At 40.9% G+C, this 25997-nt stretch overlaps 1 protein-coding gene across 1 annotated transcript; it reads left to right on the top strand.

Annotated features, from left to right (window-relative positions):
- The first annotated feature begins 53 nt into the window (after positions 1-53).
- Positions 54-25695, top strand: LOC109891258 (sodium- and chloride-dependent GABA transporter 2). Its single transcript, XM_020483661.2, has 15 exons — positions 54-492; positions 1306-1646; positions 4189-4323; positions 10601-10741; positions 12121-12211; positions 12444-12576; positions 12820-12954; positions 13217-13320; positions 13809-13933; positions 15983-16095; positions 16192-16329; positions 19500-19602; positions 21198-21298; positions 21433-21603; positions 21868-25695. The coding sequence occupies exons 2-15, from the start codon at positions 1460-1462 to the stop codon at positions 21985-21987; spliced, it is 1797 nt and encodes a 598-aa protein (XP_020339250.1). The 5' UTR covers positions 54-492; positions 1306-1459; the 3' UTR covers positions 21988-25695.
- The last annotated feature ends 302 nt before the right edge of the window (positions 25696-25997 follow it).

Raw genomic sequence — 25997 nt, 5'->3', positions numbered from 1 at the left:
TTTTCGTTTTTTTCACGTTGATATTTTGTATTTCAGTGTTCAGTAAATAAACATCATGAACACATACCACGCTGCGCATTGGTCCGATCTCTCATACTCCTCGTCACAGGAGGACGAATGCCGTTACACCATCGTTCCAATGTTTTTTTCATCTACATACTGTGAAAGAGTATCAATGTATTTCTGAGAACACTGTACTCTATGTAATACAAGGAATCCAAAGGCTCCTGGTTAAGGCTCCTTTAAGCCTGGTGCCCTAACCCCTGTCTGTCTTCTCTGTCTGCACCTTAGGTGGTCTCAATATCCAGCCTGCTACTCACAGAGCTGAGGTCAGCTGCAGTTTCACAGCCCACCCCTACATATATAAATACCAATGGTATTTCAGGCTGGCCTCCCCATGGTGCTGGTATCTGGAACCTCAAGATGTAGGCCCTTGATGAACTCAAACCCCAGAAGGCATTGGCATGATAATGGACTTGAGGCCCAACCAAGGTCAGGACTTCAGGAATGATGTGTTTTCAGTTTTTAGTTCCATGTTTTCCCATCACTAGGACTGACATTCAGAAGTGGACTTAGCTCTATGTTTCGCTAGTTTCTAATGCAATGGGCCCCTGCTCCCCAGGGGACCCCCACTGACTGATTCTGAACGCAAATGTGATGATTAAACAGCTCTATAGGGCATACACATTGCACAATTGCCTGAAATGAAATACATATGGGGGGGGGGGGGGGTCCCTTTTGAAGATAGAGGAACCTTATACAAAGATCTAATTATGTCTGTATGTGCATAAATATAGAACACATAGTCTTTGTGATGTCTACACGGTACTTTGTGATGTCTGTAGAGCACAGGACTTTGTACAGTAGTAGGATAAGCCCAATGCCTTGTTATTATAGTCTGGTTGTCCAAGGCTAAGATATAAGCACCCTCTTCTGAATGTATACCAGACCAGAATCTGTTAAAATGATTCCTTCTATACAGAGTGATCAAAGTCACTAACTGTAATACAAAATATCAGTGTTATCTGTAATTCCTTTAATGTCACAGAGTTGTAAACCGTATAAATTAGGAAATTAACCTGTTTCAACAAGAATTGAAAGTCAGTTATCCTATATTGGAATTGTACAATGTGTTATTCTGTGTAGCTCTGCTGAAACGTCAGTCTCTCCCAACCCAGCTGAGAGGATCACAGTCCTGCTGGCATTCTTTTGGACACTAAAAGTGCAGCTCTCATTCAAATATCTGGATCCCGTGCAAGCAAATGAATGACTTGTCAGCCCTCATGTTTTTGCGTCCCCCTTCAGGCAGAAGCAGCTGGAATCTTGACAGTGCTGTTATCCATAAAAGCTCCAGCAGCAGCAGACAATTGCACCAACCACTGACCTCCAGGCAGGAACTCAACAGACTCGACCAGCAGTACTCGCCTTCGGACCATCTCTCTCTCTCACTCACTGCAGGATGGCAGGTCCTCTCTTGGCAGGCAGGCATGAGACTCTCCCCGGGCCGATGCAGGTTGCCCAACAGAGGGTCAATGAACGAGGCCAGTGGGAGAACAAATTTGAGTTTATTCTAACTGTGGCTGGCGCAATTGTTGGACTTGGAAATATATGGAGATTTCCCTATCTTTGTTACAAGAACGGTGGGGGTGAGTCAACAAAGTCCTATTTTTGTCTTTTGGTTAAATACAGAGAGCTCCAAAAGTATTGGGACAATGGTTTGTTTCTGCACTCCAGCATTTTGGATTTGAAATGATACAATGACAATGAGGTTAAAGTGCAAACTGTCAGCTTTAATTTGAGAGTATTTTCATTCATATTGGGTAAAACATTTAGAAATTATAGCACTTTTTGTTCATAGTCCCACCATTTTACGGGACCAAAAGTTACTTATATGTGTATTAAAGTAGTCAAACGTTTAGTTTTTGGTCCCATATTCCTAGCACGCAATGATTACGTCAAGCGTGTGACTCTACAAACATGTTGGATGCATTTGCTGTTTGTTTTGGCTTTGTTTCAGATTATTTTGTGCCCAATAGAAATTCATGGTAAATAATATATTTGTATAATTTTGGAGTCCTTTTTATTGTAAATAAGAATAGAACATGTTTCTAAACACTTCTATATTAATGTGGATACTACCATGATTACGGATAATACTGAATGGATCGTGAATAATGATTAATGAGAAAGTTACAGGCGCACAAATATCATGCCCCCTCTCCCCCCCCCAAAAGTGCTAACCTCCCTTATTATTGTAATGGTGAGAGGTTAGCATGACTTGTGTATGATATTTGTGCATATGTAACTTTCTCACTCATAATTATTCATGATTAATTCAGGATCATCCGTAATCATGGTAGCATCCATATTAATGTCGAGGTGTTTAGTGTTTAGGGGGGTAGGTTTCTTTTAAAAATTCTTTAGAACTTCCAAAATGTTCTTTAGAACTTCCAAAATACGTCTCATAGTTATGGGTCAGTAATAAAAATAATAAGTAATCATTTGAAATATGTGCAGTCTGTGAGATATGTGGCTGTTGATCCGATGTCTCATAACAGCTATTCTTACATTGAGCCAGTTGGCTAGCTCGAGAGTTGGTTCTGGCTCGCGAGAATACTGTTATTAAGGTCACCAGCTCCGTCTTAATTTTTTATTCCCATGACTAAGCAACGGTTTAAAAAAAAAATCCTGCAAAATTTCTTGATGTTTTGTACCTAAACACCATTCAGTGTCACATCAGAGAACATGAAATTAACCCAAAACATTTTTGATCTTATTCAATATTGTTCACTTATTTACATCTTGCATGTATTTGGTGTATATTAGCACAGTTTACAATATACACTGAGTGTACAAAACAGGAACACCTGCTCTTTGCATGACAGACTGACAAGGTGAATCCAGCTGAAAGCTATGATTCCATCAATCAGTGTAGATGAGGGAGAGGAGAGAGGTTAATTAAATAAGGATTTTAAGCTTTGAGACAATTGAGAAATGGATTGTGTATGTATGCCATTCAGAGGGTGAATGAGCAAGACAAACGATTTAAGTGCCTTTGAACAGGGTATGGTAGTAGGTGGCAGGCACACCGGGTTGAGTGTGTCAGGAACTGCAAAGATGCTGTTTTTTTTAACGTTCAACAGTTTCCCGTGTGTATCAAGAATGGTCCACCACCCAAAGGACATCCAGCCAACTTGACACAACTGTGGGAATCATTGGAGTCAACATGGGCCAGCATCTCTGTGGAACTCTTTCGACACATTGTGTTGTCGATACCCCGACGAATTGATGCTGTTTTGAGGGCAAAAGGGGGGTGCAACTCAATATTAGGAAGGTGTTCCTATTGTTTTGTATACTCAGTGTATACTACATGCTTAACTTGTATGTGATTCTACAATAGATACTAGAAAATATAATGTTGTATAACACACTTTCCACTCCTAATAACATTACATTGAAGTTTCCAAATGTGTTCCCTTTTAATAAAAAGTTTGGTTGTGAGAGCATATGATGAAATTATCCTATTATTTTATCCAAGTCTCTCTGTCTTGTTTACAAATGCATGGTTGATTTGCTGCCTGGTCAGTTCAGGCAAAAAGAGAAAAGAGAAGGATCGGTTTGTTGTTTAGCATAAAGCTTCTTTAAATGACACAAAGAAACAAAGCTGCATCCAAATACTGTAGTTGAACCCCCTGAAAACTCATACCGTCTGACCCCATGGTCATTGTGCTGGCTTCTCATTCCCATTCCTTTGAGATAAGTAAGTATACATTAATTCACCTTGCATGGTAACAATTTAAAGAGTATTTTTTTGTTGGGGGGGGGGGGGTTCCACACTGCACTTTCAGGGGTGTGTTTGGTTTGCACAGTAGTGTGACCCGATCAGTAGTGATGGAGGTTGAAAAGTCATCTGTCGCAGGCAACAGGAATTTGATTTCTAAAACTGGGTATATTGTGAGGGTATGATCCATGAGACAAATTTAAATTTAAAGTGGCATGAAAATAAATTGGTTTGTTCAGATGTATAATGATGAAAGATACAAAGACTTATGCATACTGTCAGTGTCAACTTAATCTCAGCACCCAGAACCAAAACAGCTGTCACAAGATATTGTCAACTGAAGGTTAAAGTTTGAACATAGATTAACATCAAGCAGTCCTAATATGTGACTCCTTCCTGTACTGTAGGTGCGTTCTTCATCCCGTACATCCTGTACCTGGTGACCTGTGGCATCCCTCTGTTCATCCTGGAGACGGCTCTGGGACAGTACACCAGCCAGGGGGGCATCACCTGCTGGAGGAAAATCTGCCCGCTGTTTGAGGGTGAATATTGCTGTACAGTTCTGTGCACTTAAAAGTTATGTTTTCAAATGCCTTTGCTGCAGCTCGAGTAGGCTACATTGTTTTCATTGTGACAAATTCTCTCGTAGGATGAGCCTGAGCCTTTATGTGCTTTTCGCATTTCATAATGTAGATGTCTTGCATGGTCTTGCTACAGCACAGTAAAGTTGAAAGATTATGGTACATCATTATGTAAAGTATAAACCATAATGAAGTAAACAGAATAAACCACTTTGCAATGAATAGTAGAGTGAGACTTAGAGTAGAATGAGTAGGTGTGGTTCCTTATTCGTGCTGAGACACGAAACAAATAGTTGCTTTGTGATCTTCATTCATTAAGATTTTTGTGCAGTTACATAGGGCCCCCATTTATTACCGTTCAAAAGTTTTAGAACACCTACTCATTCAAGGGTTTTTATTTATTTTGACTATTTTCTACATTGTAGAATAATAGTGATGACATCAAAACTGTGAAATAACACATATGGAATCATGAAGTAACCAAAAAAGTGTTAAACAAATTAAAATATATTATAAATGTGAGATTCCTCAAATAGCCACCCATTGCCTTGATGACAGCTTTTCACACTCTTGGCATTCTCTCAACCAGCTTCACCTGGAATGCTTTTCCAACAATCTTGAAGGAGTTACCACATAGGCTGAGCACTTGTCGACTGCTTTTCCTTCACTCTGCAGTCCGACTCATCCCAAACCATCTCAATTTGGTTGAGGTAGGGGGATTGTGGTGGCCAGGTGATCTGATGCAGCACTCCATCACTCGCCTTCTTGGTAAAATAGCCCTTACACAGCCTGGAGGTGTGTTGGGTCATTGTCCTGTTGAAAAAAAAAAGATAGTCCCACTGAGCCCAAACCAGATGGGATAGGGTATCGCTGCAGAATACTGTGGTAGCCACGCTGGTTAAGTGTGCCTTGAATTCTAAATAAATCACAGACAGTGTCACCAGCAAAGCACCCCCACACCACAACACCTCTTCCTCCATGCTTTACAGAGGGAAATACACATGCAGAGATCATCCGTTCACGCACACCGCGTCTCACAAGGACATAGCGGTTGGAACCAAAAATCTCCAATTTGGACTCCAGATGAAAGGACACATTTCCACCAGTCTAATATTCATCAAATCAAATCAAATCAAATCAAATGTATTTATATAGCCCTTCGTACATCAGCTGATATCTCAAAGTGCTGTACAGAAACCCAGCCTAAAACCCCAAACAGCAAGCAATGCAGGTGTAGAAGCACGGTGGCTAGGAAAAACTCCCTAGAAAGGCCAATACCTAGGAAGAAACCTAGAGAGGAACCAGGCTATGTGGGGTGGCCAGTCCTCTTCTGGCTGTGCCGGGTGGAGATTATAACAGAACATGGCCAAGATGTTCAAATGTTCATAAATGACCAGCATGGTCGAATAATAATAAGGCAGAACAGTTGAAACTGGAGCAGCAGCACAGTCAGGTGGAAGTTGAAACTGGAGCAGCAGCATGGCCAGGTGGACTGGGGACAGCAAGGAGTCATCATGTCAGGTAGTCCTGGGGCATGGTCCTAGGGCTCAGGTCAGTTGAAACTGGAACAGCAGCATGGCCAGGTGGACTGGGGACAGCAAGGAGTCATCATGTCAGGTAGTCCTGGGGCATGGTCCTAGGGCTCAGGTCCTCCGAGAGAGAGAAAGAAAGAGAGAAGGAGAGAATTAGAGAACGCACACTTAGATTCACACAGGACACCGAATAGGACAGGAGAAGTACTCCAGATATAACAAACTGACCCCAGCCCCCCGACACATAAACTATTGCAGCATAAATACTGGAGGCTGAGACAGGAGGGGTCATTCATTGCTTGTGTTTCATGGCCCAAGCAAGTCTCTTCTTATTATTGGTGCCCTTCCGTTTCTTTGCAGAAATTTGACCATGAAGGCCTGATTCACACAGTCTCCTCTGAACAGTTGATGTTGAGATGTGTCTGTTACTTGAGCTCTGTGAAGCATTTATTTGGGCTGCAATTTCTGAGGCTGGTAACTCTAATGAACTTATCCTCTGCAGCAGAGATACCTCTGGGTCTTCCATTCCTGTGGCGGTCCTGAGAGCCAGTTTCATCATAGCGCTTGATGGTTTTTGCGACTGTACTTGAAGAAACGTTCAAAAGTTCTTGAAATTCTCTGTATTGACTGACCTTCATGTCTTAAAGTAAAAGTAATGTTGGACTGTTGTTTCTCTTTGGTTATAATCCATAATATGGACTTGGTCTTTTACCAAATAGGGTTATCTTCTGTATACCACCCCTATCTTGTCACAACACAACCGATTGGCTCAAACGCATTAAGAAGGAAAGAAATTCAACAAATGAACTTTTAAGAAGGCACACCTGTTAATTGAAATGCATTCCAGGTGACTACCTCAGGAAGCTGGTTGAAAGAATGCCAAGAGTGTATGAAGCTGGCTATTTGAAGAATCTCAAATATAAAATATATTTTGATTTGTTTAACACTTTTTTGGTTACTACATGATTTCATTTGTGCTATTTCATAGTTTTGTTGTCTTCACTATTATTAGACAATGTAGAAAATAGTAAAAATAAAGAAAAACCCTTAAATGAGTATGTGTTCTAAAACCTTTGACCGGTAGTGTATATCCAACTAATATTACAACAGCGTCCCTTTCTGAAGACCGTGTCTGAATTAAATGTTCACTTTTTTAAATTAATAATAATATATGCCATTTAGCTGATCCTTTTAGCTAAAGTGTCTAACTGCACAGAGATAGCATACATCTTAGCAGCAGGAAATTAACCTTTCGTGACCCTGGTGTTGCTACTAGAGCCATGCTTTTACCAACTGAGTCTGAGTCCCACATTAATTGATGTCATGATCACACAGCTGAAGCAAGCACACACACACACACAAATAAAAAATGTGTTCAAAAATGCAAATCAATCAGACAGTCTTCGGAAGGGCTACTTGAAACATAAATTGATTTGGATCTTAGACATACAGTATTTTCAGAATGAATGTGGCCCTGTGGGAACCTTAATCTGACTAAATCTATCATGGAAGCCCAAAGGCCGGCAGATGGCGATATTGAGTCGTGTCATTTTACCGTCCAAATACATTGTATGCAGCCAGCAATAGTTTTGTATCCCTCATTGACCAGTTTATGCCTAAACATTCTCCATTCAGGCTGCATAGGCTGCATTTTCCTCCTTAAATATATTTAATTGTGAGAAAATGAGAGAAAACAAACTGGGAAAATATGCTTACTTTCATTATGAAAAAACATTTTCCATCACCAGTGACTAAATGCTAATTCAAGATGTTGTGTATTGCGTTCAGCCAATCAGGTTGCATCAGTCCGTTCTCTCACCCCTAACCTAACACAGCGCTGTATTAAATCAAATAAAATGTTATTGGTCACATACACATATTTAGTAGATGTTATTGCGGGTGTAGTGAAATGATTGTGTTCCTAGCTCCAACAGTGCAGTAATATCTAATAATTCACAATAATACATACAAATCTAAAGTTAAAGAATGTTAAGCAATATATAAATATTAGGACGAGCAATGTCGGAGTGGCATTGACTAAAATACAGTAGAATAGAATACAGTATATACATATGAAATGAGTAAAGCAGTATGTAAACACTATTAAAGTGACTAATGTTCCATTATTAAAGTGACCAGTGATTTCATGTCTATGTATATAGGGCAGCAGCCTCTAAGGTGTAGGGTTGAGTAACCGGGTGGTAGCCGGCTAGTGATGGCTATTTAACAGTCTGATGCCCTTGAGATAGAAGCTGTTTTTCAGTCTCTCGGTCCCAGTTTTTTTGCACCTGTACTGGCCTCGCCTTCTGGATAGTAGCAGGGTGAACAGGCAGTGGCTCGGGTGGTTGATGTCCTTGATGATCTTTTTGGCCTTCTTGTGACATTGGGTGCTGTATGTCTCCGGGAGGGCAGGCATTGGGCAGACTGCACCACCCTCTGGAGAGCCCTGTGGTTGTGGCTGGGCTGATGAGACAGTGGATTGCGCAGTCAGATGAAACAGAGTAAATAGGCATATTGACATCATAGATGTAGCCAGTGGTATCTTGTGGAATAGACACAGGCTGGAATGCGATTTTAACAAATCAGCATTCAGGATTAGACCCACCGTTGAATAATTAAATGATAATGTCCGAGACGCCGGTGTTTGGAGGATATATTGGCACTGGTGTTGTTGGCAGACCGTGCCAATATATTCTCCAAACACTGGCTTCAAGTGCATTATCACTTTTATACAAAGGGTTACCAACATATTCAAATAATGATTTACATATTTTCATTAGAAACATAATTTTGTTCGTTCTGTCGATTCGGTTGCTAGAGACGCAACCCAGTTCAGTCTTTTTGTTCTGTATCTATAGACATGGCCCAGTTGTTTGTTCTAAATGTTCTATTGCCATACTGCCTGGCAACGTATTTAGGGCAAATTTTATCCTTGCCACCCCCTCTGAAACTAACTTCAGCTCTTTGTTGAGTGTTGCAGTCATTTCAGTCGCTGTAGTAGCTGACGTGTATAGTGTTGAGTCATCCGCATACATAGACACTCTGGCTTTACTCAATGTCAGTGGCAAGTAGTTAGTAAAAATTTAGAAAAAAAGCAAGGGGCCTATACAGCTACCCTGGGGAATTCCTGATTCTAACTGGATTACATTTGAGAGGCTTCCATTCCGGCCGGAATGCGGTTTCAGGATTAGACCCACCCGTTGTATAATGCCAGATAATTGGACAGTTGGAAAAGTTATCGGACACCTTGCAATCATGATGCAATAAGTGCCTATACATGCAGATGGTACTTGCTTACAAAGTTGCAGAAAGCTAAACCAACAACCACACAAACTGAAATTGGATACATCGTAAACGCAGGTCCAATGAGGAAAAAACTTGGCTGGCATTGTTTTTGCAGAGACATTTTTTTATGGAGCATCTCAGATCCCATCTGATGTCCCAACACGGTGAGTGATGAACATGCAATTCTCTGGTCCCCACTGCAGACATGATGCAAGTGGCGCTATGCTGTTAAATACTCCACGTTTCTAGTTTGACCAGCTGTTTTCAGCAATTGATATTTGAATTCACTTGTCATATTGGCAGGTTTGCTAGCAACAAAAACTATTTTTTGATATGCAATGCCATTTCGTCGTAATGTACAGTGTCGAGTGTCCTGATGAGGACGCAAACTTTTCTAGCAATGCCAGGCAAACCCGGCAATTACCACTTCATTCTGTATTCTGGCTGCTCGTTGGCTAGTTAGCAGCAAGCAAGGGATAAGAACATTGCTATCGTGCATGGCTAGTATGGATCATAAAGAACGAATGACTGGGTCGAGTCTCTAGCAACCAAAAGATGAGAAACTATGAATTTGCTTATATAAATCAATATCAACAGGGAAAAAAATGTATTTCTACAGGTAAATGTGTGATTTCATATTGTTTTATTCCACAATTGTGGTATAATCTTTACATAACGTAAAAATGAATTACAGATTTATTGAGTAGTCACGCAATTTGACATCTAACTAAGATGTTTGGTGCAGTATACTGTATCTCAAGTGAAAAAAATGCATAATTTTTTTGTTTCTCGCTAAACGACAACAAACAATTCATTGAATAATCCCTTCTGTTGACCAATCACCGCATCAGTGCCACAAGTTTTGGGGAGCTAGATCGTAAAAAATCGCCTTTTGGTCTTAATTTAAGGTGAGGCATAAGGTTAGCAGTGTGGTTAAGGTTAGGTTTAAAATAACATTTTAAGAAGATACATTTTAGAAACGGGTCGTGGTTTAGACTTCGTCTGTGGTAACCGGTGACGACGCTTTGGCTTGCCTCGAGAGAAAAAATGTGTGCACGAACTGACGAAAATGTCCTGGCTGAAGGCCGCGTTCAAGTGCAAGTCGGAACTAGGAAACTCGGAAATATCCGACCTGCTAACTGATTGATCGCGACACGAGTATAACTATAACCTGTTAGGATGTACGAAATAATGTTACGGAAATCGAAGCCTATGCCGCCTGATGTTTTAGGTGCTAAGGAGGATATGAACGTTTTGCCGGCTGCACACAATGCATTTGGACATTAAGGTGACAAGACTCAATTATGTGCCGCACAGGCCTTTGGGTTGCTGTCATTGGGAATCTACTGCAGTGAAGGTCATTTGAAAAAACGTGTTCGTTTTTTATGAGCATGTTGCTATGTTTTGCTTGTCTTCATCAGGAATGGGCTATGCCGCCCAGGTGATCACTATATATGGATGTATGACCTACATAGTGATTCTGGTGTGGGCTTTCCTCTACCTGTTCTCATCCTTCACTGCTGACCTGCCATGGGCTAACTGCAACAATGCTTGGAACACAGGTATTTACAATATTGTTGAGTTGACTGAAATTTGGTGCAGAGGAGGACTGCTTTGTGCATATGTTTCAACTGAAACAGACCCCAGCTGGCTGAGGGGTCCCCACTGACTGATTTTTAACACAACTTTATATGGCCTATATCTATTTAATAATTTATTGAAATTAAAAACACAAATGTAACAGGTCCCAAAATGGCCAAATCCCCTGACTTGGTGGCAGTTTTATCAAATGGTGTATTCGAGGCTGCTGGGTTGCGATAATCTTTATAGGAGCAACTACCTCTGAAGCCTAGTTATTTTCTCTTTTTTTATTGAACCCTTATTTAACTAGGCAAGTCAGTTAAGAACAAATTCGTATTTACAATGACGGCCAATGAACTGCCTTGTTCAGGGGCAGAAAGACAGATTTTTACCTTGTCAGCTCAGGGATTCGATCTAGCAACTGGCCCAACCACTAGGCTACCTGCCGCCACAGTAATGAAGCACAGAGTGCTGCTAACAAGTAACATCCATCACTGAAATTCAATGACTCTTATCAACAACAAAAAATTCTAACCGCTTGCAGCCATGGTAGTTCAGTGAGGGGAGATCATGAGCAATCAGTGTGTTCACGTGAACATCTTCTGACAGTTTGCACAAATACTGAAGACAGTGAGAATAATGGGGGAGAAGAGCTGTCTGGTATCTTCTACCCCCCCCCCCCCCCCCCCCTCTCTCTAACACAAACACACACCCACACACCTCTTTTACGCTGCTGCTACTCTCTGTTTATCTTATATGCATAGTCACTTTAACTATACATTCATGTATATACTACCTCAATTGGCCTGACCAACCAGTGCTCCCGCACATTGGCTAACTGGGCTATCTGCATTGTGTCCCACCACCCGCCAACCCCTCTTTTTACGCTTCTGCTACTCTCTGTTCATCATATATGCATAGTCACTTTAACGATAGCTACATGTACATACTACCTCAATAAGCCTGACTAAAAGGTGTCTGTATATAGCATTGCTACTCTTTTTTCAAATGTATTTTTACTGTTGTTTTATTTCTTTACTTACCTACACACACACTTATTTTTCTTTCTTTTTTTCGCACCATTGGTTAGAGCCTGTAAGTAAGCATTTCACTGTAAGGTCTACACCTGTTGTATTCAGGGCGCATGACAAATAAACTTTTATTTGATTTGAAAGGGTTTACCTTGTCATCAGACCTCTTTAAAACATTTTGTCAGATTGAAAGAAATAGTGTTTAACATGTTAAGGGTTCATATTTATTTTGAGTCATTTACATTAAGAGGATCTGTCTATTAGGTTGCATATGCATTTGAAGCTGTCAACTTTATAACCTGTTTCAACTAGACTTGAATGTATTTCAGATTTTTGTGTGACATTTGGCACCAGGAATGCCAGCACTAATTGGACTGTTCCACTCCTGAATGTGTCATCTTCCGTTGTGGAGTTTTGGCAGTAAGTCTATTTATAAATGCTGTGTTTTTAACCCCACTGCATCGTTCGTGATTAGATTCTTGACTCCTCAATTTATAAATTAATCAGATACTATTGTCTTATTTCTTAAAAGGAACTATTGGAATTATGAAATTATTCTTATAAGCATACAATAGACTACAATACATTTATATACAATATATTTTATTTTGGTGATCAAATGTATTGCTGTGTCAACTATTTCTCCTTACAGCCGGCGAGTGCTGAGAATGTCAGATGGAATTGAGTCATTGGGAGGCATTAGATGGGAGCTGGCTCTGTGTCTTCTGCTGTCCTGGGCCATCTGCTACTTCTGTATCTGGAAAGGAGTTAGGTCTACAGGGAAGGTGATTTTGATTTCATATATTAGTCAAGACAGTAGTTTCATAATTATGCATCATCCCAATCTCAATCAATCTTGAATTCAGAGGTAACAAAACAAACATAAAATAAACAGAGGGACAGCTATTTGATGTAGCTTTAAAGTTACTTGGTGCAATTATGGGCCCATAGTTGGTATGGTGATGCCAGGAATGCTTGGCTATGTTGTGTTTTCTGTGTTCTACTAATCCTGTACTACTAATTCATAGGCAGCCTACTTCACGGCCACCTTCCCCTATGTAATGCTAGCGGTGCTATTTGTCCGAGGAGTGACCCTTCCAGGAGCTAAAGATGGCATATTCTACTACTTGTATCCCAATGTTACACGCCTAGCTGATCCACAGGTATTATCTGTAGTATGGGCAATTTTCACAGACACAGATAAAGACTAGTCCTGGACGACAACAAAAAAAAACACTTCAAATTGAGTATTTCCATTGAACATCCTTAGTCCAGGAGTATGCTTCATTGGTGTCCAGGAAACCGGCCCTCTAAATCCTTGTTTAGTCTCGCTTCTTACTGATATACATTTCCCTTGTGCTACTTAAACATGTTCAGTTTATGACTTTAGTTTCCCTCTTCTTTGTCTGTTTGCTCGTTAATAAGGTTTGGATGGATGCAGGAACCCAGATATTCTATTCTTACGCCATATGCCTGGGCTACCTGACCTCTCTTGGAAGCTACAACAAATACAACAACAACTGCTACAAGTGAGGCTTCAACTAATGTGTGGGTTTGATAAAAAATGGGAGGTAATAATTTGGCACATTGAAGATCTCACATAGTTTGCTTATTTAGCAGTACCAGGAGGATCTATGGTCACAAGATCTCTTCAGTCAGTCAGTCTGGTGACAGGAAAAAGCACATCTGGTTAGGTGAGGTGCAGGCTGGAGAAGTAGAATGCATGGAAAAGAAAAACCACATACTCTCATGGCTCTGACGCATTCCTTTTTATCACTTAACGTTTCAACAGCAGGCTGCCTTCAGGGTTTCATCTGGCAAACACTGCAGGTCAAGATCTCTTCAGAGCATATAATAACACTTTGCTTATTCACCTACGCCAGGAGGATTCATGACACATTACCTCAATCGTCCTGAACATTAATAACATGTATTTACATCTTATTAGACCCTTGCCAACAGTGGATGTGAAAGAGGAAGGTGTCTTTATACGTTAAACTTGTTTTGTACCTTGCAGAGATTCCTTCTACCTGTGCTTGTTGAACAGTGGGACCAGCTTTGTGTCTGGTTTCGCCATTTTCTCCATACTGGGTTATATGGCTGGAGAACAGGGTGTGGACATCTCTGTGGTTGCTGAGTCAGGTGAGTCTTTAAAGGACATCAATCTACAATGGTATGACTCCCTATTATCCTACTGATCACCCCAAGTACTGTCTGACAACATAATTGCTCAGCATTGTGGATGGCTGAGAGAGCGGGATGCGAAGATAGAAAAATTATGTTCAAGACAAACAGTATCTGATTTTCTATCCTGTCCTCCGCCTGCACTTTAATCATCAGAGAGAGCTGGCCCATCTGCTTTAGTTAGTGAGATCTGTGCCTACTTCACCTTTCTTCTGAACTTCATTTTGTCTGCATCTATACCTTGTCTGGTAGAAGCACTGTCTCAGCTCATGAAATCTACTTTTTTGACATGCATAACTAAATGTCTCGTTAAATTAATTCAATCAGATTGCATTTGGGTACATACAGTGCCTTGCGAAAGTATTCGGCCCCCTTGAACTTTGCGACCTTTTGCCACATTTCAGGCTTCAAACATAAAGATATTAAAACTGTATTTTTTTGTGAAGAATCAACAACAAGTGGGACACAATCATGAAGTGGAACGACATTTATTGGATATTTCAAACTTTTTTAACAAATCAAAAACTGAAAAATTGGGCGTGCCAAATTATTCAGCCCCCTTAAGTTAATACTTTGTAGCGCCACCTTTTGCTGCGATTACATCTGTAAGTCGCTTGGGGTCTATCAGTTTTGAACATTGAGAGACTGAAATTTTTTCCCATTCCTCCTTGCAAAACAGCTCGAGCTCAGTGAGGTTGGATGGAGAGCATTTGTGAACAGCAGTTTTCAGTTCTTTCCACAGATTCTCGATTGGATTCAGGTCTGGACTTTGACCTGGCCATTCTAACACCTGGATATGTTTATTTTTGAACCATTCCATTGTAGATTTTGCTTTATGTTTTGGATCATTGTCTTGTTGGAAGACAAATCTCCGTCCCAGTCTCAGGTCTTTTGCAGACTCCATCAGGTTTTCTTCCAGAATGGTCCTGTATTTGGCTCCATCCATCTTCCCATCAATTTTAACCAACTTCCCTGTCCCTGCTGAAGAAAAGCAGGCCCAAACCATGATGCTGCCACCACCATGTTTGACAGTGGGGATGGTGTGTTCAGGGTGAGGGGCTGTGTTGCTTTTACGCCAAACATAACGTTTTGCATTGTTGCCAAAAAGTTCAATTTTGGTTTCATCTGACCAGAGCACCTTCTTCCACATGTTTGGTGTGTCTCCCAGGTGGCTTGTGGCAAACTTTAAACGACACTTTTTATGGATATCTTTAAGAAATGGCTTTCTTCTTGCCACTCTTCCATAAAGGCCAGATTTGTGCAATATACGACTGATTGTTGTCCTATGGACAGAGTCTCCCACCTCAGCTGTAGATCTCTGCAGTTCATCCAGAGTCATCATGGGCCTCTTGGCTGCATCTCTGATCAGTCTTCTCCTTGTATGAGCTGAAAGTTTAGAGGGACGGCCAGGTCTTGGTAGATTTGCAGTGGTCTGATACTCCTTCCATTTCAATATTATTGCTTGCACAGTGCTCCTTGGGATGTTTAAAGCTTGGGAAATCTTTTTGTATCCAAATCCGGCTTTAAACTTCTTCACAACAGTATCTCGGACCTGCCTGGTGTGTTCCTTGTTCTTCATGATGCTCTCTGCGCTTTTAACGGACCTCTGAGACTATCACAGTGCAGGTGCATTTATACGGAGACTTGATTACACACAGGTGGATTGTATTTATCATCATTAGTCATTTAGGTCAACATTGGATCATTCAGAGATCCTCACTGAACTTTTGGAGAGAGTTTGCTGCACTGAAAGTAAAGGGGCTGAATAATTTTGCATGCCCAATTTTTCAGTTTTTGATTTGTTAAAAAAGTTTGAAATATCCAATAAATGTCGTTCCACTTCATGATTGTGTCCCACTTGTTGTTGATTCTTCACAAAAAAATACAGTTTTATATCTTTATGTTTGAAGCCTGAAATGTGGCAAAAGGTCGCAAAGTTCAAGGGGGCCGAAAACTTTCGCAAGGCACTGTATATTCTGTAATATTTTCATTGTTGTGCTGCTGAAGGTCCTGGCCTGGTCTTCATAGTGTACCCTCAGGCAGTGTCCCTGCTCCCCTGCCCTCAGTTCTGGGCTGTCTGCTTCTTCACCATGATCATCCTGTTGGGAGTAGATAGCCAGGTTAGAGCTCAACACACCTGGGTGTCCTGTCCCTGTTGTGTCCTTCCCTTTACCTTTCCCTCCTATGTACCTTGCCTTCTCTCTCATTTTCCCCAGTTTGTCGCCCTTGAGAGCCTTATGACCTCCGTAACGGACTTCTATCCCAACCTCATCAGAAAGGGCTACCGGAGGGAGCTTCTGCTGCTGCTCATCTGCTGCTGCTGCTACCTGGTCGGTCTCATCATGATCACAGAGGTGAGAGGTTGCTGTATGACCACAGGTAGAGGTGGTTTTCTAAAACTGAAAACTTAATATCAGGAACATGAATTGTGAAGTGTTATATTGAGGTAAGTGAAATAACTTCAAAAGAATGGAAATAAAAGGTTGGATCTAAGCAGCACTTTTTCAAAACTAAATCATAAAATATACTGAACAAAAATATAAATGCAACATGCAACAATTTAAAAGATTTTACTAAGTTAGTTCATAGAAGAAAATCGGTCAATTTAAATGAATTCATGAGGCCCTTATCTATGGATTTCACATGACTGGGCAGGGGTGCAGCCATGGGTGGGCCTGGGTATAAGTATTCAGACCCTTTGCTATGAGACTCAAAATTGAGCTCAGGTGCATCCCGTACCTTCTCCGCCATGGTTTCAGAGCTGGTCATGGGTGCACCTCAGCCACTCTCAAGGTTCTAAACGATATCTTAACCGCCATTGATAAGAAACAATACTGTGCAGCCGTATTCATTGACCTGGCCAAGGCTTTCGACTCTGTCAATCACCACATCCTTATCGGCAGACTCAACAGTCTTGGTTTCTCAAATGATTGCCTCGCCTGGTTCACCAACTACTTCTTCGACAGAGTTCAGTGTGTCAAATCGGAGGGCCTGTTGTCAGGGCCTCTGGAAGTCTCTATGGGGGTGCCACAGGGTTCAATTCTTGGGCCGACTTTCTTCTCTGTATATATCAATGATGTCGCTCTTGCTGCTGGTGAGTCTCTGATCCACCTCTATGCAGACGACACCATTCTGTATACTTCTGGCCCTGCTTTGGGACACTGTGTTAACAACCCTCCAGATGAGCTTCAATGCCATACAACACTCCTTCCGTGGCCTCCAACTGCTCTTAAATACAAGTAAAAGTAAATGCATGCTCTTCAACCGATCGCTGCCTGCAGCTGCCAGCCCATCCGACTAGCATCACTACTCTGGACAGTTCTGACTTAAAATATGTGGACAACTACAAATACCTAGGTGTCTGGTTAGACTGTAAACTCTCCTTCCAAACTCACATAAAACATTTCCAATCCAAAGTTAGATCTAGAATTGGCGTTCTATTTCGCAACAAAGCATCCTTCACTCATGCTGCCAAACATACCCTTGTAAAACTGACCATCTTACCGATCCTCGACTTTGGCGACGTCATTTACAAAATAGCCTCCAACACCCTACTCAACAAATTGGATGCAGTCTATCACAGTGCCATCTGTTTTGTCACCAAAGCCCCATATACTACCCACCACTGCAACCTGTATGCTCTCGTTGGCTGGCCCTCGCTTCATACTCGTCGCCAAACCCACTGGCTCCAGGTCATCTACAAGACCCTGCTAGGTAAAGTCCCCCCTTATCTCAGCTCGCTGGTCACCATAGCAGCAGCCACCTGTAGCACGCGTTCCAGCAGGTATATCTCACTTGTCACCCCCAAAGCCAATTCCTCTTTTGGCCGCCTCTCCTTCCAGTTCTCTGACTGGAACGAACTACAAAAATCTCTGAAACTGGAAGCAGCTCACAGATCACTGCACCTGTACATAGCCCATCTATAAATAGCCCAAACAACTACTGCTTCCCCTACTGTATTTATTTATTTAGCTCCTTTGCACCCCAGTATTTCTACTTTGCACGCTCATTTACTGTCAAATCTACCATTCCAGTGTTTTACTTGCTATATTGTATTTACTTCCCCACTATGGCCTATTTATTGCCTTTACACCCCTTATCTCACCTCATTTGCTCACATTGTATATATACTTATTTTTCTACTGTATTATTGACTGTATGTTTGTTTTACTCCATTTTTAACTCTGTGTAGTTATGTGTCCAACTGCTTAGCTTTTTCTTGGCCTGGTTGCAGTTGTAAATGAGAACTTGTTCTAAACTAGCCTACCTGGGTAAATAAAGGTGTAATAAAAAATGTAATTTAAAAAAATCCTGTTTTCATTGATCATACTTGAGATGTTTCTACAACTTGATTGGAGGCCAACTGTGGTAAATTCAATTGATTGGACATGATTTGGAAAGGCGCACACCTGTCTATATAAGGTCCCACAGCTGACAGTGCATGTCAGAGCAAAAACCATGCCATGAGCTCGAAGGAATTGTCTGTACTCCGAGAAAGGATTGTGATGAGGCACAAATATGGGGAAGGGTACCAAAAAATGTCTGTAGCATTGAAGGTCCCCAAGAACACCATGGCCTCCATCATTCTTAAATGGAAGAAGTTTGGAACCACCAAGACTCTTCCTAAAGTTGGCCGCCTGGGCAAACTGAGCAATCGGGGGAGAAGGGCCTTGGTCAGGGAGGTGACCAAGAACCCGATGGTCACTCTGACAGAGCTCCAGAGTTCCTCCTGTATAGATGAGGAAACCTTCCAGAAGGACAACCATCTCTGCAGCACTCCACCAATCAGGCCTTTATGGTAGAGCCACTCCTCAGTAAAAGGCACATGGCAGCCTGCTTGGAGTTTGCCAAAAAGCACATAAAGACTCTCAGACCATGAGAAACAAGATTCTTTGGTCTGATGAAACCAAGATTGAACTCTTTTGCCTGAATTCCAAGCGTGGAGGAAACCTGATAGCATCCCTACGCGAAGCATGGTGGTGGCACTGTCAACATGATGTTTTTCAGCGGCAGGGACTGGGAGACTAGTCCAGAGATATCCTTGATCATAACCTACTCCAGAGTGCTCAGGATCTCAGACTGGGGCGAGGGTTCACCTTTCAACAGGACAACGACCCTAAGTACACTGCCAAGACCACACAGGAGTGGCTTTGGGACAAGCCTCTGAATGTCCTTAAGTGGTCCAGCCAGTGCCCGTATTTGAACCTGATTGAACATCTCTGGAGAGACCTGAAAATAGCTGTAATGCCAAGCTTATGGCGTCATACCGAGAAGTCTCAAGGCTTTAATCACTGCCAAAGGTGCTTCAACAAAGTACTGAGTAACATTTTTTAAATCAATTTTTAGAATAAAGCTGTAACGTAACAAAATGTGGAAAAAGTCAAGGGGTCTGTATACTGTAGTTAGTGTAAACTAGTGTAGTTTACTCAGCTACTTTGATCCAAGGCATTTATGGTTGGTTATTACAATAACTAAATTTGTAAACATTGATTTGACTTTATATTAAAGTTTTATTTTCTCACAGGGTGGCCTCTACATCATCCAGCTGTTTGATCATTATGTGTGCAGTGGTGCCACTCTGCTGCTCCTCTCCATATGCCAGTCACTCAGTATTGGATGGATATATGGTAAGAATAGACATTACACTATGTAATCATGGGCAAACATACACTACTGTTCAAAAGTTTGGCGTCACTTAAAGATGTCCTTGTTTTCCATGAAAACATACATGAAATGAGTTGCAAAATTAATAGGAAATATAGTGAAGGTGTTGACAAGGTTATAAATAATGATTTTTAATTGAAATAATAATTGTGTCCTTCAAGCTTTGCTTTCATCAAATAATCCTCAATTTGCAGCAATTATAGCCTTGCAGATCTTTGGCATTCTAGTTGTCAATTTGTTGAGGTAATCTGAAGAGATTACCACCTCCCACAAGTTGGATTGGCTTGATGGGCACTTTTTACGTACCATATGGTCAAGCTGCTCCCACAACAGCTCAATAGGTGACTATGCTGGCCACTCCATTATAGAAAGAATACCAGCTGACTGCTTCTTCCCTAAATAGTTTGTGCATAGTTTGGAGCTGTGCTTTGGGTCATTATTCTGTTGTAAGAGGAAATTGGCCCCAAATTAAGCGCCGTCCACAGGTTATAGCATGGCGTTGCAAAATGGAGTGATAGCATTCCTTTTTCAAGATCCCTTTTACTCTGTACAAATCTCCCACTTTACCACCACCACCAAAGCACCCCCAGACCATCACATTGTCTCCACCATGCTTGACAGATGGCGTCAAGCACTCCTCTAGCATCTTTTAATTTTTTCTGTGTCTCATGAATAATCTTCTTTGTGATCCGAACACCTCAAACTTTGATTTCTCTGTCCATAACACTTTTTCCAATCTTCCTCTGTCCAGTGTTTGTGTTTTTTCCCCCATCTTTTATTTTTATTGGCCAGTCTGAGATATGGCTTTTTCTTTGCAACTCTGCCTAGAAGGCCAGCATCGCGGAGTCACCTCTTCACTGTTGACATTGTGACTGATGTTTTGAGGACTTGTGAGGTGTCTGCTTCTCAAACTAGACACTCTAATGTACTTGTCCTCTTGCTCCGTTTTGCACGGGGGCCTCCCACTCCTCTTTCTATTCTGGTTAGAGACAGTTTGCGCTGTTCTGTGAAGGGAGTAGGACACAGCGTTTAGGAGATCTTCAGTTTCTTGGCAATTTCTAGCATGGAATAGCCTTCATTTCTCAGAGCAAGATAAGACTGATGAGTTTCAGAAGAAAGTTATTTGTTTCTGGCAATTTTGAGCCTGTAATTGAACCCACAAATTCTGATGCTCCAGATACTCAACTAGTCTAAAGAAGGCCAGTTTTATTGCTTCTTTAACCATAACAACAGTTTTCAACTGTGCTAACATAATTGCCAAAGGGCTTTCTAATGATCTATTAGGCTTTTAAAATGATAAACTTGGATTAGCTAACACAACGTGCCATTGGAACACAGGAGTGATGGTTGCTGATAATGGGCCTCTGTACGCATATGTAGATATTCCATAACAAATCTGCCGTTTCCAGCTACAATAGTCATTTACAACATTAATGTCTACACTGTATTTCTGATCAATTTGACGTTATTGTAATGGACAAAATGTGATACAAAGTAATTGAAAATTCTTAAAGGGACTGTTCATGAGTATTTTGTCACATAATTGTCTCTGTCCAAGGTGCTGAACGCTTCTGTGACAACATTGAGGATATGATTGGCTACAGGCCCTCCTCCCTGCTGAAGTACTGTTGGCTCTACATTACTCCAACTATTGGCACCGTGAGTTTAAGACCAGTGCATTTTTATCATTCTTTCACAACAGTTATGCTTACAATATTTTGTACTGTCCATTTAAATACAGTGTCAAGAAATAATGAAACAACATTGCTGTAAAAAAAATAAATCTCTTCAAGGTAACCTTTGTATTCTCGCTGCTGAAGTACAGCCCTCTGAAGTTCAACAACACCTATGTGTACCCGTGGTGGGCCTATGGGCTAGGCTGGATCCTGGCTATGTCCTCCCTCTCTCTCATCCCCATCACCATGGTCTACAAACTGTACCAGGCCAAAGGGACTTTCTGGCAGGTCAGTGGCATTATATGATGGAACGTTTTCCTTGGACATTTAAAAGTATGAATGGTTGCATCAAGTAAGTTAGATTGAGGTACAAACAAAAGTTTTTAAATTAAAAAGGCTAAATAAAATAAAATTAATCTGGTCAGAAATGCTGGGACCTTTCATTTGGGCCTTTTTACTCTAGCATACAGTTTCTGAGCTATTCTGAGATTTTGAAGAATACCTTTGCAACAAATTGATTATACTTACATTGAGACCTCTTTGCTTCCCCAGCGCCTCCAGACAGTCTGTCGGCCAGCAGATGACCTTCCTATGATGAAGAAGGAGATGGCAGGTCTCTATGCTCTGGACCGTGTAACTGAAGATGAGAAGACCTACAACAATAATCTATAGACTGACTGTTCTGCTATTACTTTTCGGGCCGGTTTCCCAGACCGAGATTAAGCCTAGTCCTGGACCAAGTATTATTTACCATGCTTTTCAGTCCAGGTGTAGGCTTAATCTGTGTCTGGGAAACCATCCCTTTATATTCTATTATACTCTATTTTTGTAACTTTTTTAGTAAGGATTTTGGTTTTTGTGGGTTTAATACAGTTGAAACTGGTCAGAGTTGTGCTTGAGGTATTGGTATTGTGTTTGGATTGCAGTATAGTTCATATTTTTGTATTTTGTATTAACTGAACATTTGTAGCATAATGTGTCAAATCATAGCAAAATATTTTTCTTATATGATTCAAATAATTAGTTGTAGACCATTCATAAATAAGATATACCTAGAACACCTAAACATTTTTGACCAGTTTCCCAGACTAAGCCTCGTCCTATGCTAAAAAGCACTTTCAATGGCAAATCTTCATTGAGCATGCTTTTTAGTCCAAGTCTAGGCTTAATCTGTATGTATACACTCTGTATACAATAGGTAATCAATCCAAGACATTGACGTTTACCTTTTTATTTTACTGGGGAAATGAACATTACACCCTGTACTTTACTGACTTTATTGTCCCCATGGGGAAATTTTGTTGCAGTGTCATGTACACGTTTAATGAACTCTTTGTAATTAACTATTCTTATTTGAAGAACCAAAATGACCAGCCTCACGATCGAATTATTAACAATAGTGTAATAAACCCCTGTGCACAAGGTCACGAAAAGATAATGCATTGCAGTCTACTGGTAAACTCCAAAGCCATTCTGATGTATTTATGGCCGTGTCTAGACTTGACACTTCATGCAGCTACATACACCTACATTTTAGTTGTCTACCGTGTCCACTGCGTGTCCAGATTCCCTTTTCCCACGCTATATTTAAATGCCAGTATGCATTCTACAAATGGTAGAATAGGCTAAATATGTCAAGAACAACCACTGATGGCAGTAGCTAACTACTGTAGCTAACTAGCCAGCTAACCTCTGTAGCTAGCAAGCAACGCTAAAGGGATTGAAAACAGGTTAGCATAACACTAGCCTATCAAAAAAAAAGTTTTTCTAAATATTAGCTAGCTGGCTAGCATTTATGAGTCCAGCAAACACGTTCCTCATTCTAGGAGCTTATTTCCTCCAACGTTATAATGGAAAGTTGCCTCTTTCCCAAAACGCAAGTTTTATGGAGACTTGTGGGAGGAGTGCTGATGACGTTGCCCACTGTATGTGCTTTCGGTAGCCTTATTGCGTCTAGACTGAGGAGAAATCCGCAGACAATGCATCCCTGACCACCTAAAGTGGTCAGACACATCTGAACACAATCAGACCATAAAGCGACTTTTGTGCGTCTAAACCCATCTTTTCAATGCTATCTTCGTATTCTGATAGAAGTCAAGTGTAGACACAACCTATCTTGGTAAACTGTTGGTCTTGCGATAAAATACTCTGCTGTGGAAGATTTGTATGTATTTTTTAGAAAGTCAACAAGTACACCTTGGACATTGTGTATATACAGTGCACAAAACATTAGGAACACCTTCCTAATATTGAGTTGCACCCCTTTTACCCTATGAACAGGTGCAAGCTTTTGGGGCGTGGACTTTACAAGGCGTTGAAAGCATTCTGGCCCATGTTGACTACAATGCTTCCTACAGTTGTTAAGTTGGCTGGATGTCCTTTGTATGGTTGACCATTCTTGATACACAAGGAAAACTGCTGAGTGTGAAAAACCCAGCAGCGTTGCAGTTCTTGACACACTCAAACCGGTGTGCCTGGCACCTACTACCATACCCGCAAATATATGTGAACTTTCCTCCACATCTAAATGTGATGAGTTTGCAGCATATTTCAGAGAGAAAACATTAGGCTGGGTATCAGTCAAGCAAGACCCGATGAGAAGTGTATGTGCCCAGGCCTACCACGCAAAGACACTACGCATGTATTTTCTCTGGTTGACACTGACATGCTCAAGAAAGTGATATCACAATTTAAGCCTTCTACCTGCCTTCTCAATCCTATCCCCACCAACAGTTTTTAATTGCATATCTGAAGAAGTGCAAGCTATTGTTAATCAAGTGATTAACATGTTCACAGGCACTTTCCCTAATGCACTAAAAACTGTTATGGTGAAACCCCTTCTGAAGGAAAGTAATCTAGAATCTTCAGCGCTTAACAATTTTCAGCCAATCTCCAATCTAAAATTCAGGAGAAATGGGTTTTCAAACAGCTAAATTATTTTTTTTAAGAGCCAAATGTATTTTTGAAAAACTCCAATCTGGTTTTCATGCCCACCACAGCACAGAGACCGCCTTAGTTAAAGTGGTAAATGAGCTTAGAGCCAACACGGATGCCAAACAGCTCACTGTCCTTGTACTCTTGGATTTAAGGGCTGCATTCGACACTGTTGTCCACCCTGAAGTCCTGGACAGACAGGCGAGGTGGGTTGGCCTCTCCAGTCCATTTCTAAATTGGTTTAGGACCTATTTAACCTGAGTTTTTTTGTCACCCTTGGTGAACATAACTCAGAGCAAATACATATTACATGTGGCATTCCACAATCTTCGATTTTCGGTCTGGTACTGTTCAGTTGATATATGTTACCCCTTTCCAGCGGTATCAGAAAGCACAGCATTGATTCGCATTACTACACAGACGATACACAACTTTATATTCCTGTGTCACCGGAGGATTTTAGCTCCACGGATAAATTATTAGACTGTATTAGTGATTTAAATACTTGGATGGCTCACAACTTCCTCCAGCTAAATCAATACAAGACCAAGGTACATATTGTTGGAGCCAAAGCACAGAGAGAATCTGACCTCGCATTTGAATTCACGGGCAATAAAGACAAAACACCAGGTGAAAAACGAAGGTGTCGTTTTAGATTCTGAACTCAATTTCCAGTCATTAGAAATGTGACAATCACTTTTTACCACCTGAGGAACATTGCCACAGTGTGGCTTTTTCTATTTCAGGCTGATACAGAGAGACTCATCCATGCTTTTATTACAAGCAGGCTTGAATACTGTAATGCTCTCCTGTCTGGTCTACCCAAGAAACCATTGGTCAACTGTGGAACATACAGAATGCTGCAGCACGGGTACTGACCAAGACTGGATGGAGAGCATACAGTCTGCCAGAGAACCTGAGGGGCACCAAAACTGTGGACATATTTAAAAGAGATCTTTAAACACACCATTTTAGCTTTGCTTTTCCTTAGGGTGCTTTTTAGTCATTCAGTTTTTATTTTTCTTATTTTTTTTAATCCTCATGTTTGTGTACTAAATATTGAAGTTTTTATTTTCATAGTTTGAATTTTTTTCCTGTGAAGCACTTTGCGTTCCATGTCTGAAATGTGCTGTATAAATAGCTTGATTTGATACTTCGTATTTCGTTCAATTCACCATCTGAATGGCACATCTACAATCCATGTCTCAATTGTCTCAAGGCATAAAAATCCTTCTTTAAACTGTCTCTTCCCCTTCATCTACACAGGTGACATCACTGGCCTGGATTCACCTGGTCAGTCTGTCATGGAAAGAGCAGGTGTTCCTAATGTTTTGTACACACAGTGTATGTCATATCTACTATCAATGTGGAAATGTACTATTTTAACTAATACTGTTTTTTATGATTTGCATGAACCTTTATGTAATAAAACACTTTAAAACAAAATACTGTTCATCGTTACTCCTTACTGGTGGTATGTAGGCCTATGTATTATATAGCCTACAATATGTGACACAGACCAAGGTTGGGGTCAATTCAAATTGAAGACTCTCAATTCATGATGTGATTTGAATTGAAAATACAAAAATGGAAAAACGTTTGACATAAATAGCTTCTTCTTTTAAGCTTTTTAATTTCTGTTTGCTTCCTGAATTTCGGGCTCCCGAGTGGCACAGCGGTCTAAGGCACTGCATTTCAGTGCTAGAGGCATCACTACAGACCCTGGTTTGATTCCTGGCTGTATCACA

The sequence above is a fragment of the Oncorhynchus kisutch genome, linkage group LG5, assembly GCF_002021735.2.
Source record: "Oncorhynchus kisutch isolate 150728-3 linkage group LG5, Okis_V2, whole genome shotgun sequence".
Taxonomy (NCBI): Eukaryota; Metazoa; Chordata; class Actinopteri; order Salmoniformes; family Salmonidae; genus Oncorhynchus; species Oncorhynchus kisutch.
The sequence above is the reverse complement of the archived record's forward strand: the minus strand, read 5'-3'. Positions and strand labels throughout refer to the sequence as shown.

Coding starts and splice junctions, on each gene's coding strand:
- LOC109891258 (XM_020483661.2), top strand. CDS start 1,460: ATGGCAGGTCCTCTCTTGGCAGGCAGGCATGAGACTCTCCCCGGGCCG. Junction 4,324..10,600: donor AATCTGCCCGCTGTTTGAGG/GTGAATATTGCT, acceptor TGTCTTCATCAG/GAATGGGCTATGCCGCCCAG. Junction 13,934..15,982: donor CTCTGTGGTTGCTGAGTCAG/GTGAGTCTTTAA, acceptor GTGCTGCTGAAG/GTCCTGGCCTGGTCTTCATA.